Source organism: Bos indicus, chromosome 10 (assembly GCF_029378745.1).
Source record: "Bos indicus isolate NIAB-ARS_2022 breed Sahiwal x Tharparkar chromosome 10, NIAB-ARS_B.indTharparkar_mat_pri_1.0, whole genome shotgun sequence".
Lineage (NCBI taxonomy): Eukaryota > Metazoa > Chordata > Mammalia > Artiodactyla > Bovidae > Bos > Bos indicus.
In genome coordinates this window covers 11,499,430-11,515,759 of record NC_091769.1, presented here as the reverse complement: position 1 = coordinate 11,515,759, position 16,330 = coordinate 11,499,430, and the positions used below count along the sequence as shown (strand labels likewise).

At 41.8% G+C, this 16,330-nt stretch overlaps 1 protein-coding gene across 3 annotated transcripts in view; it reads right to left on the bottom strand.

Annotated features, from left to right (window-relative positions):
• Positions 1-16,118, bottom strand: part of ERO1A (endoplasmic reticulum oxidoreductase 1 alpha) — a 53,086-nt gene extending 36,968 nt beyond the window's left edge. For 2 of the 3 annotated variants that reach the window (XM_019968113.2, XM_019968114.2), the window contains exons 1-3: positions 15,723-16,117; positions 6,319-6,438; positions 5,428-5,511 (exon numbers count right to left, since the gene is read on the bottom strand). In XM_019968113.2, coding sequence (XP_019823672.1) covers positions 5,428-5,511; positions 6,319-6,438; positions 15,723-15,836 — 318 coding nt within the window. In that variant the 5' untranslated portion in view covers positions 15,837-16,117. Of the gene's footprint in view, positions 1-5,427; positions 5,512-6,318; positions 6,439-15,722 lie in introns of all 3 variants that reach the window. The other variant, XM_070796894.1, reaches the window with a different exon arrangement.
• Between the last annotated feature and the right edge of the window lie 212 nt (positions 16,119-16,330).

Below are 16,330 nucleotides of genomic sequence, written 5' to 3'. Positions count from 1 at the left end.
GAAGCTGGTCTTAGTTCCTCATTTAGCTCAAAAAGGTATTAACAAAACATCAGCAGACCTTATGCAGTAGTGAGTTAACCGTGTTTCACCTTGTACATGTATTGCACATGTGATAATTGCACTGTACTCATGATGCAGTGTCCTTTTTTTTTCTTCTTTTGGCCACACCATGTGGCTTGTGGGATGTTAGTTACCCAACCCGGGATTGAACCCGGGCCCTTAGCAGTGAAAGTATGGAGTCCTAACCATTGGACAGCCAGGGAATTCCTGCAATGTCTTTTTAAGATACACAATGAAGAATATAATAGTGAGATGTCAAGATTTCAGTAATGTACAATATAAAATGCTAGATGGGACAGCTGATTATTTAGGCTGAAGCAAGTATTTCAAAGTATTTGAAATTTTTTCTAATCACTCTTTAGTTGTGATAGACTGCCCTACTCAGGAACTATTAGAACTGAGACCAGGCTTGTCCTAAGAGGAATTAAAATGGCTCATTCCCTTGTTGTCATTTGGAGTGGAGCTCCTTGGTGTCTCTCTCCTCTACCCTCCCTTTCCTCTGCTCCTTGTGTGTACACCTTCGGCATATCTATTATTGGCTTATCCTAGATGTATTGAAATGATCACTTAGTGTTTCTCTTCCAGTACTTCGTCATGACAAGTGCTCATCTTACTTGCCCAGGTCCAGGTACATAGTAGACTCTCAAAAATATTCATTATTGAATAAAATTACATTCAATTGCTAATTGCTAGTCCTTCACCAGTCTCCACTCCATCTCATCTTTCGCTCCCTACTCTCCACAATACTACCAATAATCTTTCTGAGTCTTCGGTCTAATTATGGCACTCCTCTGCTACACTAAAATATAAGAATATTTATGGAGTGAATAAATATTTTCTGTTGTTGTTGTTGTTTAGTTGCTAAGTCATATCCAACTCCTTTGCTATTCCATGGACTGTAGCCCACCAGGCTTCTCTGTCCATGGGATTTCCCAGGCAAGAATACTGGAGTGGGTTGCCATTTCCTTCTCAAGGGGAACTTCCCAAGCCAGGGATAGAACCTACATCTCCTGCATTGGCAGGCAGACTCTACCACTGCACCCACCAAGGAAGCCCAAATATCTTTAAAAAAAAAAAAGACTTCTCTCCATCAAGAACCCAGGTCAAGAAAAAAAAGAGGGGGGAGGGTATTGGCATGAAAGGCAACTGACTCCAGTTCTACAGAAGGTGAAATAAGTAGGTTCTCTCAGTCTCTCAGCACAAATTGGTAGCTTTCACCAAATTATTTTATTTTAGTATTTCTGTGGGCTCAAGTCAGATAATAAACATCTTAAGGTTTAGCTTCTTAAATGCTACACTTGGCTGTTTTCTCTAGGATTTACAGTGAAATGGATTTCATCTGTCAGTCTGTCAACCTGGGAATCAATAAGCTATTCCTTTATACGACGTGTCTCTCAGGCTGTCCTGCCCTCTCCAATCTTCTTCTGAAGGTGGCAACCCCTAGTTCTACACTGTGTTAAAATAATTACAAGTAACGCTGTTGCAAGATGAGATTCAAATTTGCAATAATTGCCAAACTGCTTGTTCTGACTAATGTTAATAGCCCATTTAATGTGCAAGTGCAATTAAATGTCTTTAATAAGAATCCACCATAGTTTTAGCATTTTAAAAAGCCATACAAAAAAAGTACTTGGTAAATGTGAATTTCCTCAAATACTTTTCCTATTACTAAATATAAATACCTAGAATTAGTGAAATAAAATGAAATATTTAAATTGATATCATTTTAATGATATGCTCATGTTTAAAATAACTAAAAACTTGCTTTTCGTTCAGCTAATGATAAAATACTCATAAATAACACTTTACACTTGCCTTATTCCTCATACTAGACACGTATATGTAGCAATATTTACATGTATACAAATAAGCTGCTCAAACAACACTATCACTTTACACCCATTAGGATGGCTATTATCAAAAAAAAACCCAAAAAACAAACAAACAAACAAAAAAACACAGAAAACAGCAAGTGTTAGCAATTTTAGTGAAGTCATTCAGTCATGTCTGACTCTTTGCGACCCCATGGACTATAGCCTGCCAGGCTCTTCCATTCATGGCATTTTCCAGGCAAGAATACTGGAGTGGGTTGCCATTTCCTTCTCCAGGAGATCTTCCCGACCCAGGGATCGAACCTGGGTCTCCTGCACTGCAGGCAGACTCTTTAATGTCTGAGCCATCAGGGAAACCCCTGTGTTAGCAAAGATGTGGAGAAACTGGAACCCTTGTACACTGCAAGTGAGAAAGTAAAATGGTACAGTCAGTGTAGAAGACAGCATCAGTTCAGTCCAGTCGCTTAGTAGTGTCCAACTCTTTGCGATCCCTAGACTAAAGCACACCAGGCCTCCTTGTCCATCACCAACTCCCAGAGCCCACTCAAACTCATGTCCAACATGTTGGTGATGCCATCCAACCATCTCATCCTCTGTCGATCCCTTCTCCTCCTGCCTTCAATCTTTCCCAGCATCAGGGTCTTTTCCAATGAGTCGGTTCTTTGCATCAGGTGGCCAAAGTATTGGCGTTTCAGCTTCAGCATCAGTCCTTCTAATGAATATTCAGGACTGATTTCCTTTAGGATTGACTGGTTGGATCTCCTTGCATTCCAAAGGACTCTCAAGAGTCTTATCCAACACCACAGTTCAAAAGCATCAATTCTTCAGCTCTCAGCTTTCTTTACAGTCCAACTCTCACATCCATATGTAACTACCAGGAAAACCATAGCTTTGACTAGACAGACCTTTGTTATATCTACTACTGTGGGCAAGAATCCCTTAGAAGAAATGGAGTAGCCCTCAGTCAACAAGAGTCCGAAATGCAGTACTTGGACGCAATCTCAAAAGAGACAGAATGATCTCTGTTTGTTTTCAAGGCAAATCATTCAATATCACAGTAATCCAAGTCTCTGCCCCAACCAGTAATGCTGAAGAAGCTGAAGTTGACAGTTCTATGAAGACCTATAAGACCTTCTAGAACTAACACCCAAGAAAGATGTCCTTTTTATTCTAGGGGACTGAAATGCAAAAGTAGGAAGTCAACAGATACCTGGAATAACAGGCAAATTTGGCCTTGGAGTACAAAATGAAGCAGGGCAAAGGCTAACAGAGTTTTGCTAAGAGAACACACTGGTCATAGCAAACACCCTCTTCCAACAACACAAGAGAATACTCTAAACATGGACATCACCAGAGGGTCAATATCAAAATCAGATTGATTATATTCTTTGCAGCCAAAGATGGAGAAGCTCTATACAGTCAACAAAAACAAAACCAAGAACTGCCTGTGGCTCAGATCATGAACTCCTTATTGCCAAATTCAGAAGATAGCATGGTATTGCTCAAATAATTGAACTAAGAATTACCAAATGATCCAGAAATTCTATTTCTAGGTATATACCCCAGAGAACTGAAAGTAGAGATTCAAACATAATTGGTACATCCATGTTCATAGCAGTATTATTCACAAGAGCCAGAAGGTGAAAATAACCCAAAAGTCAATCAACAGGTGAATGAATAAACCAAATGTAGTACACACATACAGTGGAATATTATTCAGTCTTTAAAAGAGATAAAAATCTAGTTCATGCTCCAATATAGATAACCTGGAAAATATGCTAAGTTGAGATAAGCCAGACACAAAAGAACAAATATTATAAAGATTCCCCTTATATATGAAGTACCTAGAGTAGTCAAATCCATGGAGAAGGAAAGTAAAATAGTGACTTCCCATGGCTGAAGGGAGGGAGGAATAGGAATTTATTGTTTAATGAGCATGAAGTTTCAGTTTAGAAAGATGAAAAAGTTCTAGAGATGGATGGTGGTGATGGCTGTATAACAGGGTGAGTGTATTTAATGCCAATGAACTGTGCACTTAGAAATGGCTAAAATAAAATGGTAAATTTTATGTTATATATATTTTATCTCAATAAAAGAAAGTAAAATAAAAATATGTACCTTTAAAGGAAAAAAAATGCTTTCATTGAAAAGGATAAAATTCTCTGCTTTCAGAGTAGAATATTTCAAATTTTAATGCTCTCAGAACTCCTAAGCAAAGCCAGTGGTTTTGTTCAAATCCCTGCCAAGGAGGAAAATGAATACATCCTCAGAAAAGGGGAAAGACTGCATTTGTACCTCAATAAATTTCACTTTTTTAATACTACATACATAACTTTAGTTAAGACATAAGAAAAACAAATAATAAACCAAAAGGGACTTCCCTGGTGGTCCACTGGTTAAGAATCTACCTGCTAACACAGGAGACAGGGGCTCGATTCTTGGTCTGGGAAGATCCCACAGGCCATGGAGCAGCTAACCTGTGCACTCCAACTACTGAGTTATAGAGCCCACGAGCCTCAACTACTGAGCCTGAGTTCTGCAACCACGGAACTAGTGCGCCAAGAGCCTGTGCTCCACAACGGGAAGCCACCACCACGAGAGGACTGTGTGCCGCAGTGAAAGGAGCCTCCACTTGCTGCAACGAGAGAAAGTCTGCACAGCAACCAAGGCCCAGTACAGCCAATAAAAAATAAATAAAAATATCACACCAAAGAGCAATAGCTTTTACTACTCTCAGTAATAAATCAAGAGATTGTATTACCCATAAAATCTAAATTCTACTATTGTGAAGACAGAACAATTCAAAATAGGCTTTATAGTCATAAGTTTAGAGTTTTAGTATGTTGATTTTAAACAACGTTATATGGTGACTGCAGCCATGAAATTAAAACATGCTTACTCCTTGGAAGGAAAGTTATGACCAACCTAGATAGCATATTAAAAAGCAGAGACATTACTTTGCCAACAAAGGTCCATCTAGTCAAGGCTATGGTTTTTCCAGTGGTCATGTATGGATGTGAGAGTTGGACTGTGAAGAAAGCTGAGAGCTGAAGAATTGATGGTTTTGAACTGTGGTGTTGGAGAAGACTCTTGAGAGTCCCTTGGACTGCAAGGAGATCCAACCAGTCCATTCTAAAGGAGATCAGTCCTGGGTGTTCATTGGAGGACTGATGCTAAAGCTGAAACTCCAATACTTTGGCCACCTCATGCGAAGAGCTGACTCATTGGAAAAGACTCTGATGCTGAGAGGGACTGGGGGCAGGAGGAGAAGGGGATGACAGAGGAAGAGATGGCTGGATGGCATCACTGACTCGATGGACGTGAGTCTGAGTGAACTCCAGGAGTTGGTGATGGACAGGGAGGCCTGGCATGCTGCGATTCATGGGGTCGCAAAGAGTCAGACACGACTGAGTGACTGAACTGAACTGATATTTAACCTAAGGATTCAAATATTATTTTAGTTATATTGGACCCTTTCAAAAATTGCAATTATTCCAAAAACGTGACAGTTCTTAAATGTATAGACTGTTCTTACTGAGTGACAAGGCTTGACGGCACAATCCCTTCTTCCACACTGGTTGATATCATTCCAGAAAGGACATGGCCTTTTCAGGTTTACCTGCAAAATAAAATTAGAGAAAAGTTATAAAAATAAGAATCTCAAGATTGTAACAGACAGATGTTGAATTATGATACTATAACCTGGTCATGTTATCAGTTGCACTTATTCTACTTCATCCATTTACCAGTTGTCAAGTTTCAGTGATGGTATAAACACGTAGCTGGTCTAAGCAAATTGGTAGACTTGGTCATAAAGACAAAATATGCTACTAAACAGTTCCTGAACAGATGGCAACTGGGAGCCAAAGTAGTTCATGTCATCACTGCTCAACTTACAGTCTTTTTTTTTTTTTTCAACTCGAAGACTTTCAATGAAAGTAATAGCTAACAGACAATTGTGAACACAGAGTGTACTGCAGAGTCCAATGATCAGGTTTTCTATACTCTTTCAACAGATATCTCAAGATAAAACGTCACAAGTTACTTGTTAAAATAGTACTGGTCAGAATAAAGTCATGCTTCTTAAAAATACTTCTTTTTTTAAATTAATTGGAGCAAATCTGATGTTTTGGAATGTTATGAACAACTCATGACTTCGATAACAATATAATAGTTTCTGTTCAGACTTCAATTTAACCAGCTAGATTCCAACACTAGAGTTCAAAACTCAGTTTTTGAAATTAAAAGTATTCAATGGGTCATTTCAGAACCATATGGTTCATTCTTATGAACTGTGTTTTCCTAATATAGCCTTGCTCAATTTTAAATAATAAACACAATTTTGAAGGTCAGTGATTCCTAAGAAAATGTAATTATCCATTTAAGCTTTAAGTATTCCTATACCACCCCACAAATTTTTAAATACCTTGTAATATCTAAAGTAGTCACTTTCCAGGAGTTTTTGAAGTCTTGGGAAAAGCCTGTAGTTATTAAATTTATCAATGGTTTCAACATCACAGGTACAATCATCCAAGTAACCACTAACCTGTTACAAAGAAAATGGAGTATTATATCAAAATATCATAGACGCAACAGAGTTTTTTCCTCACATTGTTATGATAAAAGAGCCCTTTACTCAACCAGCCCCTAGCCTCTTGCCTCCATATAATTTTCTGAGCTGGGAGATGGCCCTAATTGAGTAATGCTATTGCTCTTACTATATACCTATAGGAATGCAGTGGATACCATTTGTAGGGAGGGTGTACTGAGCTCAAAATGATACACATATTCCCAAAGAGTTGGTTCCCTGCAGCCACTCAGTATCCCCACCCCACCCTCCAGACTGACCGGGGGTGGGCTTCTAATCCAAAACGAGTCATTGTCTCCACTCCAGGACCCTGGAATTGAGGCTAAGAAGGAGCGATGTCTCCCCATGTCACTAAAGAAGTAAACTCAGACCATGTTCCATCATGTGAACTGAGGAACACATAAGCCAGCTAGCTGGCAGAGAGAGGAGAGATTCTACAGAAGAATCAGAAGAAGCAGAAGTAGAAGATGGAGAACATATGCTAGCTAAATTCCCTAGAGTTTGCCTGCTCCCACTTCTACCATCTTTCCTGAAGGCATTACCACCCTTGAATTCTTTGAGACCCAGTATTCCTATAATTCAGTTGTCTCTCTCTTTCCTTTTAGTTTCCAACAGGATGTGTAGGTCACAGACAAGGTTGGTGAATGTAAGAAGTGATACTGAATTTATAAGTGAAACAATAATTTATTTTAAGGATATAACAACCCTCAAATATTGGCCTTGATAAATTTTATAGATTTGAAATAATGCTAAAAATTACTTATCATCAGCAACACTGAGATGGCAAATTAACCCACAAAGCCAATCCTGATCTTCAAATGTTTAAAACCAATGTCCTAATTGTATTTAAGAAATCAAATTATTAAATCATATTATAATCATATGCAGTGGGAAAACATATTATAATCAGACAATGTTATCAATTGTGAAGGTAAAATTCTGAGATATTTATTTGGGATTAGGCAAATGTCTAACAGAATTAATTAAGCATTGCCTTAAATAAGTAAAAAACACATTATGGCTTTTTAAGTAACTTAAAAAATTTTTTTAATATACAGCATGCTGCAGAAAAGAGATCCTTAGACTTTGGCCTGAATATCTGCATTATAAACTACTTTGGATTATATTTCTGGGAGATGTATTGCCAATAAAATAATAACTTAAAAGTCTATTGGTAAGGAAGCAAATAAAGAATAATTCATTGAAATACTGAATTTAGGTGTTCTCCTTTTGGAATATGTAAAATCCTACACTATCTTTTAATTTTAAAACATCACAAAACAGTAAGGGAAATTTTCATCTAAGAAATAAGAATACTCGGAATGATGACAGCAATATTCAAGAGATAAGTTGTTTGTTTGTTTGTTTTTTATCCAATTTGCCTAGTCTTATTTGTTTTGGACTAAAGAATTCAGTTTCTAGAAATCTGAGCTGCATATTTTGTCACTGTAATAACTATTTTCATTTCATATGCAAATGTGTCCTTGTTTCCTGCTAAAAATTTTCTCAGTATACAATAATCTTACAATAATCTTAGAGTCCTAATTCTGGGTACCAACAAAACAAAAGTGCTTCTGTGCGTGTGTGTCTAAGTTGCTCAGTCGTGTCCAACTCTTTGTAGCTCCATGGACTGTAGACTGCCAGGCTCCTCTATCCATGGAATTCTCCAGGCAAGAATACTGGAGTGGGTTGCCATTCCCTTCTCCAGAGGATCTTCCGGACCCAGGGATTGAACCTGGGTCTCCTGCATTGCAGGCAGATTTTTTACCACCATGAAGGAAGCCCAAAGTGCTTCTAACATAGATGATTTGATTTTTCATGCCTCTTTCTTTTTGTGCTTTCAAGGCAAAACTTCTAAGAACATAAAATAAGCTACTGTTTCTCCCCTTGGATACAAATTATTACACAAAGAATAATAGGCCCAAAGGCTGCAAAGGCCAAAGGGACAGGGGACAGAGAGTCACATTAAATCACAGAAGAAAAAACACAAACAGACTGAAGAAGAAGGGTTTGAGGCAATCCATTTCTCCCCCTGAGGAATTCATTTTTAAGGTAAAAAACTATCCTCCTGTCTTTTGGGAAGCTCCCCTAAGGTACCACTCACCCCGAGCTGGGTTAACTGTCTCTCCCAAGAGCTCCCACCACACTCCACATACTCCTACACAAGAATGACCTCACTGTATTGAATGTATCTATATTTCACTCCCTCTCACTAGAGTTAAGAACCCTGAGAGCAAATTCATGTTTGTTCATTTTTTTATGCCTGGGACTGAGCACTGTACTTCTAGAAAGCACACAGTAGATGCTCAACGATTTTTTTGGTTTGGATTGGTGAATAAATGAATGAAAGCTGTCCACTGTCACTCTGATTCACTGGAGCCCAGCACCGCGCTGCCTAATTGTAAGTAGGCACTTTCATGTCACCTATACTGGAGGTGAGTGCCCCAGGCCATGCCAGGTCAAAGGACAGAAAGGCACGCACGGGAGAATGAAAGCAAGCAGCAAAGAAACAAATCTCTGGGTCCAATATTCTGCTGATCACATCCTAATTACAAAGAAAGTGATAAGAAGCTCCAAACCAGAAAGAAATACATGATACCTCCAAAGCAGAGGTGGATTATAGCCTAGAGGCCACTGAGAAGAGAAAGCAGGACAATGGTCGATTTAGAAATCTTCTGCCCCTTACCTTAGATATTAAGTGGGAGGTATTATCAACTACAATTCAGCTCGAAGGGCAGCTAAGGAGGTGGAACAGGGGTGACAGGAGCTTCACTGGATGGAAGAGTCCAGCAAAGGAGAGGCAGGAAGATACTTGGAAATCCAAACCATCTGACTGTTCGGAGAAGCTTGCCAACAGGCAGCAGAACCTGATCCCTGGAAGGAAGTCTATTAGGTATGATACCAGACCCAGTTCTAGAAATTAAAGAACCATGTATGTTACCAGAACAGTCTCAGGAAAAGTCTAAGGTAGAATTCCAGTTAATGGACCCAGAGCAGAACCTTGAAAATGAAGCAGAGTCCTATTACCTAAACTAAGACCAAAAGATGGGTGCTGATATATAAGAAGGATGGCTTGGTGCTGTCCTTCAGAATGTGCTATGGGGGCATAAGTAACCACTATCATATCTCCCAAAGTGAAACAGAACTGTGGCCCTACCATAAGAATTTGAATTTTTAAAAAAATGCACTCCCCTACCTGCTCCCACAACACACACAAGTGACTGATAAATGCCAAAATGTGCAGCTTGCTGCTCTGGGCTTCAGGTAATAATCAGCCTTGGCGGGGCAGGAGGCCAAATGAATAGGAAGCAATGGAAAGGCCCTTGCTGAGGGGTGGTAGCTATATGGACCGAAGTAGGCCTAACACTATTCAATCCTGGTCTTTTAAGAGTAGGGAAGCCTTTGAAGGCCTTACATTGCTTTCTTCCAAGCAACCCAGCAATCCCCTTCTCCCACCCTCGAGGGGAGGCAGTGTGTAACAACAGGGTTAGCAGGCAGGCTCTGGAGTTAGGCCTTCTAGGGTTGAGTCTCATCCCTGATACTTCTTAGTTGTTGACATTCCCCATGCTTTTCAACCTAATGGCTCAGCAGTAAAGAGTTCACCTGCAATGCAGGATACTCAGGAGACCAGGGTTTGATTCCCGGGTCAGGAAGATCCGCTGAAGGAGGAAATGGCAACCCATTCCAATTTTCTTGCCAGGACAATCCCATGGACAGAGGAGCCTGGCGAACTACAGTCCATGGGGTAGCAAAGAGTCGGACACAACTGAGTGACTAACACTTTCAATTTCCTATCTGAGTACAAAAATACTGAGGCAGTCAAAAAGTTTGTTGGAATTTTTCCATAAGAAACTATGGAAAAACCTGAATGAACTTTTTGGCGAACCCAACAGAATAGTAGCTCTCATCTCAAAGAGTTCATATCAGGATAAAATGACCTAGAGTAAAGCCCAGTAAATGCTGATCATTATTATTACCCTCAGTTCAGTTCAGTCACTCAGTCGTGTCCGACGCTTTTCGACCCTGTGAATCGCAGCATGCCAGGCCTCCCTGTCCATCACCAACTCCTGGAGTTCACTCAGACTCACGTCCATCAAGTCAGTGATGCCATCCAGCCATCTCATCCTCTGTCGTCCCCTTTTCCTCCTGCCCCCAGTCCCTCCCAGCATCAGAGCCCTTTCCAATGAGTCAACTCTTCGCATGAGGTGGCCAAAGTACTGGAGTTTCAGCTTTAGCATCATTCTTTCCAAAGAAATCCCAGAGCTGATCTCCTTCAGAATCAGACTGGTTGGATCTCCTTGCAGTCCAAGGGACTCTCAAGCGTCTTCTCCAACACCACAGTTCAAAAGCATCAATTCTTCAGCACTCAGCCTTCTTTACAGTCCAACTCTCACATCCATACATGACCACTGGAAAAACCATAGCCTTGACTAGACGAACCTTTGTTGGCAAAGTAATGTCTCTGCTTTTGAATACGCTATCTAGGTTGGTCATAACTTTTCTTCCAAGGAGTAAGCGTCTTTTAATTTCATGGCTGCAGTCACCATCTGCAGTGATTTTGGAGCCCAAACAAATAAAGTCTGACACTGTTTCCACTGTTTCCCCATCTATTTCCCATGAAGTGATGGGACCGGATGCCATGATCTTCGTTTTCTGAATGTTGAACTTTAAGCCAACTTTTTCACTCTCCACTTTCACTTTCATCAAGAGGCTTTTGAGTTCCTCTTCACTTTCTGCCATAAGGGTGGTGTCATCTGCATATCTGAGGTTATTGATATTTCTCCCAGCAATCTTGATTCCAGCTTGTGTTTCCTCCAGCCCAGCGTTTCTCATGATGTACTCTGCATATAAGTTAAATAAGCAGGGTGACAAGATACAGCCTTGACGTACTCCTTTTCCTATTTGGAACCAGTCTGTTCTTCCATGTCCAGTTCTAACTGTTGCTTCCTGACCTGCATACAGATTTCTCAAGAGGCAGGTCAGGTGGTCTGGTATTCCCATCTCTTTCAGAATTTTCCACAGTTTATTGCTCTACCACTGCTTAAGTGTTTCCAGTGATAGGGATCTTAACTATTCCCCTAAAGCACCCTACAACATTGTTTTTTTAATGAACAAGATTTAAAAAAAAAAAAAGCCAAGTTTGCAGTTAAAATTCTCCAAAAATTTTACATCTGTAGCCCACAGAACCGACAATCAAAAGTTAACTCCACTACTTTCTCCATTGACTCTGATCGGTTTGAACCAAATTCCAAAATATAAAAGGCAAGGGAAACGAAAATAACACTGGTCTGCTTGTTCTCAAGTTTTTGGATACAGGTATCCTTTACTTTGCAACAAAAGACAAAATAAAAAACACTATCAAAATAGTTTTTTTTCCTAAAGAGTTTTCTTGTGTCCTAAAAACTTCCAGTCCTACCATAGACTATTATTTTTTTTGCAAAGCACTGTAAGAGTATACTCCTCATACTTGAATGAAACAGCTTTTAAAGTGCTCAAAATGTGCTTTACTTGGCAAAGAACTTTAGTTGCACTTAATGTTACTGAGTTTTGTGACCATTAAGACATACACACAAACACACACACATTCATTCGTTGACAGAGCAGACTGGAACAACTCTGTCAAAAGAAAGCGTAGACGCACCAAAAAGACTCTATCCTGGGTAGTAGGCAATTTTCTAAGGACATAAAACACTAAGAGCAATTTCTGCTTTAAAGTCTTGGTCTTGCTATAACTAGAATCATTGTTAAATGACCCAAAGCATAGCAACCAACATGAAACACACTTTGCCACATGCTTTGTTCAGAAAACGCTGGAATGCAGGTGGCATTCGGAGCCAATGACATCTCTCCAATATAACCTGTTTCAAAGATCCCTCTGATTAACTTTTAATCCTGGGCTTATTTCCACCCACTACCCAACATATTTTCAAGTGTCTTTTCCATTGTCCTGCCACTCTGACTAAGACAAACTTTTTAAAATTGACCTGAACAAGACACCCAGACAGGTAAAATACATATACATAGAGTCTATCCACAGTGCGTCCCAAGCAAGAAATAATCCACTTCTGACGTAGCCATTTTGGATTATCCAAACTATTCCCCTTTCATTAGGCTGATGGAGATTTACTGAATTCAAAGAAGTGGACCTGAGTGTTTATTAGCACTAACTATACTGAGTGACAAAACATTCTGAGTATAAAAGTTTACAAACACATTTCTAATTAATTTCCCTGAAAAAGGTGTCCATACTGCCTCCATACCTGGCTTCAATATCTCTTCTTGAGATGATTTCTTTAAAATGCATCCTGGGATTCTATGAATTGGGACTAATGTTCAGTTATATTCATTCTCTCTAATGGTGCATAATGAGAAAATAATTGTCGAAAAGAAATAAACTCTGAAAAATCTTCACTTACTTCAAGCCCATACCTGCTACAATACTATTTTAATTTAAAGGAAGGGTGAGTCCTTATTTACAGGATTTTTACACGAAACTGTTCATGTGTTAGACTTCACTGACTTGTATACCAAAAGGTTTAAAAAAAAGCCAATTTTCTGTGTAAGAAAAAAATTTTTTAACATCTTTTAACATAATGATACGAGTGGCAGTTACGAGGGGGATGAGGAATGTACAAGGGAGACTCATAACTTCCAGACAACTGGTCACTAATTGTGGGCAACTAAACTGAAGCACTATTCTCAAAAGAACTTATAACATACAGTGAAAATGGTTTTACTAGGATGTGATATCAACTAACAGGCATATGCAATAACTAAGTTTAAAGATTCACTGGGGGGGCGGGGAATGCATTGGGAGCTATCAACCCATTTTTAATTAAGAATATACTTCAGCTAGTGTAGCATTCACATATTTGCTAAGCACCAATTATGCACCTCATGCGAAGAGCTGACTCATTGGAAAAGACCCTGATGCTGGGAGGGATTGGGGGCAGGAGGAGAAGGGGACGACAGAGGATGAGATGGCTGGATGGCATCACCGACTCGATGGACGTGAGTCTGAGTGAACTCCGAGAGTTGGCGATGGACAAGGAGGCCTGGCGTGCTGCAATTCATGGGGTTGCAAAGACTCAGACACAACTGAAGGACTGAACTGAATTGAACTGAATTATGTATCAGTCTCTGTATTCTGGAGTGGCAAGAATTGATACTAAATTGTAATTTTCTAATTAACTTTTTGATCTCTCAAAGTCTGTTCACATTAGGCCTCAATAAATGCCTGTTGAATTCAGTCCAATTATTTGTAGAGCTTTGCACATACTTCATTGGCTTTCTGAGGTCCAATAACTACATGCTGCTGCTAAGTTGCTTTAGTGTGTCCGATTCTCTGCAACCCTATGATTGTAGCCCGCCAGGCTCCTTCATCCACAGGATTCTCCAGGCAAGAATACTAGAGTGGGTGGCCATGCCCTCCTCCAGGGGATCTTCAACCCAGGGATCACCTGTGTCTCCTGCATTGCAGGAGGATTCTTTCACCCCTGAGCTACCACAGAAGCCCTAAATACATGCTGCCCTGGGTCAAATCAGAACCCTCATGTACAACAAGCCAGGCGCCCACGCAGCAGTGGTGAGGAGTGATGGTGTGGTAACTCAAGGCAGAAGTGGTAAGGACAGGCAACAGGAAGGAAGATAGGGCTACAACTAGCAACAAAAAAAGAATCAAAAGGACTCTGTGGCCAATGCTAATAGAACCAGAGAAGATTTGAACTTTTATTGCCAAACCTTAGGTGAAAATTTGCTTTTTTAGTTTCCAGCATGGACAGAGGAGCCTGGTGGGCTGCAGTCCATGGGGTCGCAAAGGTCGGACAGGACTGAGCGACTTCACTTTCCCTTTTCACTTTCATGCATTGGAGAAGGAAATGGCAACCCACTCCAGTGTATTGCCTGGAGAATCCCAGGGACGGCGGAGCCTGGTGGGCTGCCGTCTATGGGGTCACACAGAGTCGGACACGACTGAAGCGACTTAACAGCAGCAGCAATATTTATTAACTAAAACAAAAAAAGAATACTGAGGATCCCCGCCTCTCCTCAAGCCCCAAAGAACATGATTTACTAAACTGTGAGCTCTTCAGGGTGAGAATTATGCCACTGTATTTCTGTATTACAAATTCTCAGATCAATTTACGTTGTGTTTATAAATGTTTGCTGAATGGATCATTTGCACCTTCCCTTTTCTTTCTCCACTTTTAAAATTTTATCTCTCCTCTGATTTGGTCGATACATAGATGTCGATATGTTTGTCTCCATTTTTCTCTTCATGTTTATTTGTTACCATCCTCTTCCTCCTCTTCTCACCCCCATCCCTTCCATTACGGAAGGTTCCATGACCATAACGGAACTAAGTAAGTTAACAGTAAAATCTACTTAAAAGGAACAATTTGGATACCCCATCCCTCAATGTTATATCAAATGTCGTTTTTATCAACAGAAATCAACCAAAAGGTGACTTTTAATGACATTAAAATATCACATCTCGTGGATGCCAAAAACCTGTACGTTTCTTTAAATATTTTGCTCAAGGAATCCACATGTCTTACTAACCGAAGGAAATAATTATAAGCTTGTAATCAAACTTGTACACTGAGGACTGGTCTCCCAATTGGGACCAGCAATACGGATGCCGCGGTTAAAGAGTTCCACTACACTCAGGAAAAGGAAAGGACACAGGGCAACCGCGGCCCCAAAGACACCAGGCAGTTGAGCTTAAGACACTGAAAAGCCACACGAAGCCATCTGAGGGCAGCCCCCTTCAAAAGTCTGTCCTGACCAGAAAGGGTGGAGAAGGGACCCAGCAGAGGCACAGCCCACGCTGTTCCAAGCCAAATTGGAAGTTAAAAAGACCCAGGTTCTGTGAAAATAACAAACTGTGTGTGTGTGTGTGTGTGTGTGTTCTGTGAAAATAATAAATAGTGTGTGCACAAACCAACTAGGTAGAAACAGACAACGGTGTACCCATACCTCTCGCCCCAAGCCTGATCAGAAGCGCGGGAGGGCGCCCTGACATCGGTTCAGGGTCTTCGGGTGGGGGACCTGCTCACACCAACCCAGGAGAGCTGCAGAGGACCCAGCCCCGGCCAGGGAGCAAAAGCACAAGGGGCTTCTCCCGGAAGGGTGGAGAAATAAAGACACACTTCCCGCGCCCCACCTGCCCGGGCGCGCGGGGCGCAGTGCAAGGCGCAGCCAGGGGTCCCGGGACCTGCAGCCCCGCCGCGCATACCCCTTACCTGGCAGAAGCACCTCTGCGCCGCCGTCTCTGAGGGTTGCTGCTCGCCGTGGCCCAAGCCCAGCAACCCCACGGCGACCAAGAAGCCGATCAGGAAGCCCCAGCGGCGGCCCATAGCCGCTCCAGCCGCTTGTCGTGCCGCGCCTCGGAATCCCCAGCGCTCGCGAGCAGGCCGTGCGTCCGCAGATGAAGCCCGCGCGGGCCAGCCCCCGGCCGCGCCCCACCTCCCGGCCGCCTCCCAGGCCCGCCCTCGTCTCTCCTTCCTCTCAGAAGCCGCCACCTCTCGCTGCAGCCTGCGGACGTGCCGGGGCGCCCGCGCGGGCCGCCTGGGACCTGAGGCCCGCTTCCTCCCCGCGCGTGTGGCTGACGCACCAACCCTCTTCCCGACTCCGCCTAGCCCGGAGAGCCGCGCCCGCCCCCGCCCCGAGTCCCCTGAACGCCCCGGGCTTTTGACCAGGCTGCCGCCACCAGCTCCGCGCGGGAGTCGGGATCCTCCCAGCTCCGCGAGCCCGAGCCAAAGCCGGAGGGGTCTGTGTCTCCCGGCAGGGCCCCGCCCTAGCCTCCTCATTCCTGGCCAATCCTTCCGTATCTCAATGCGAGGAAATCAAA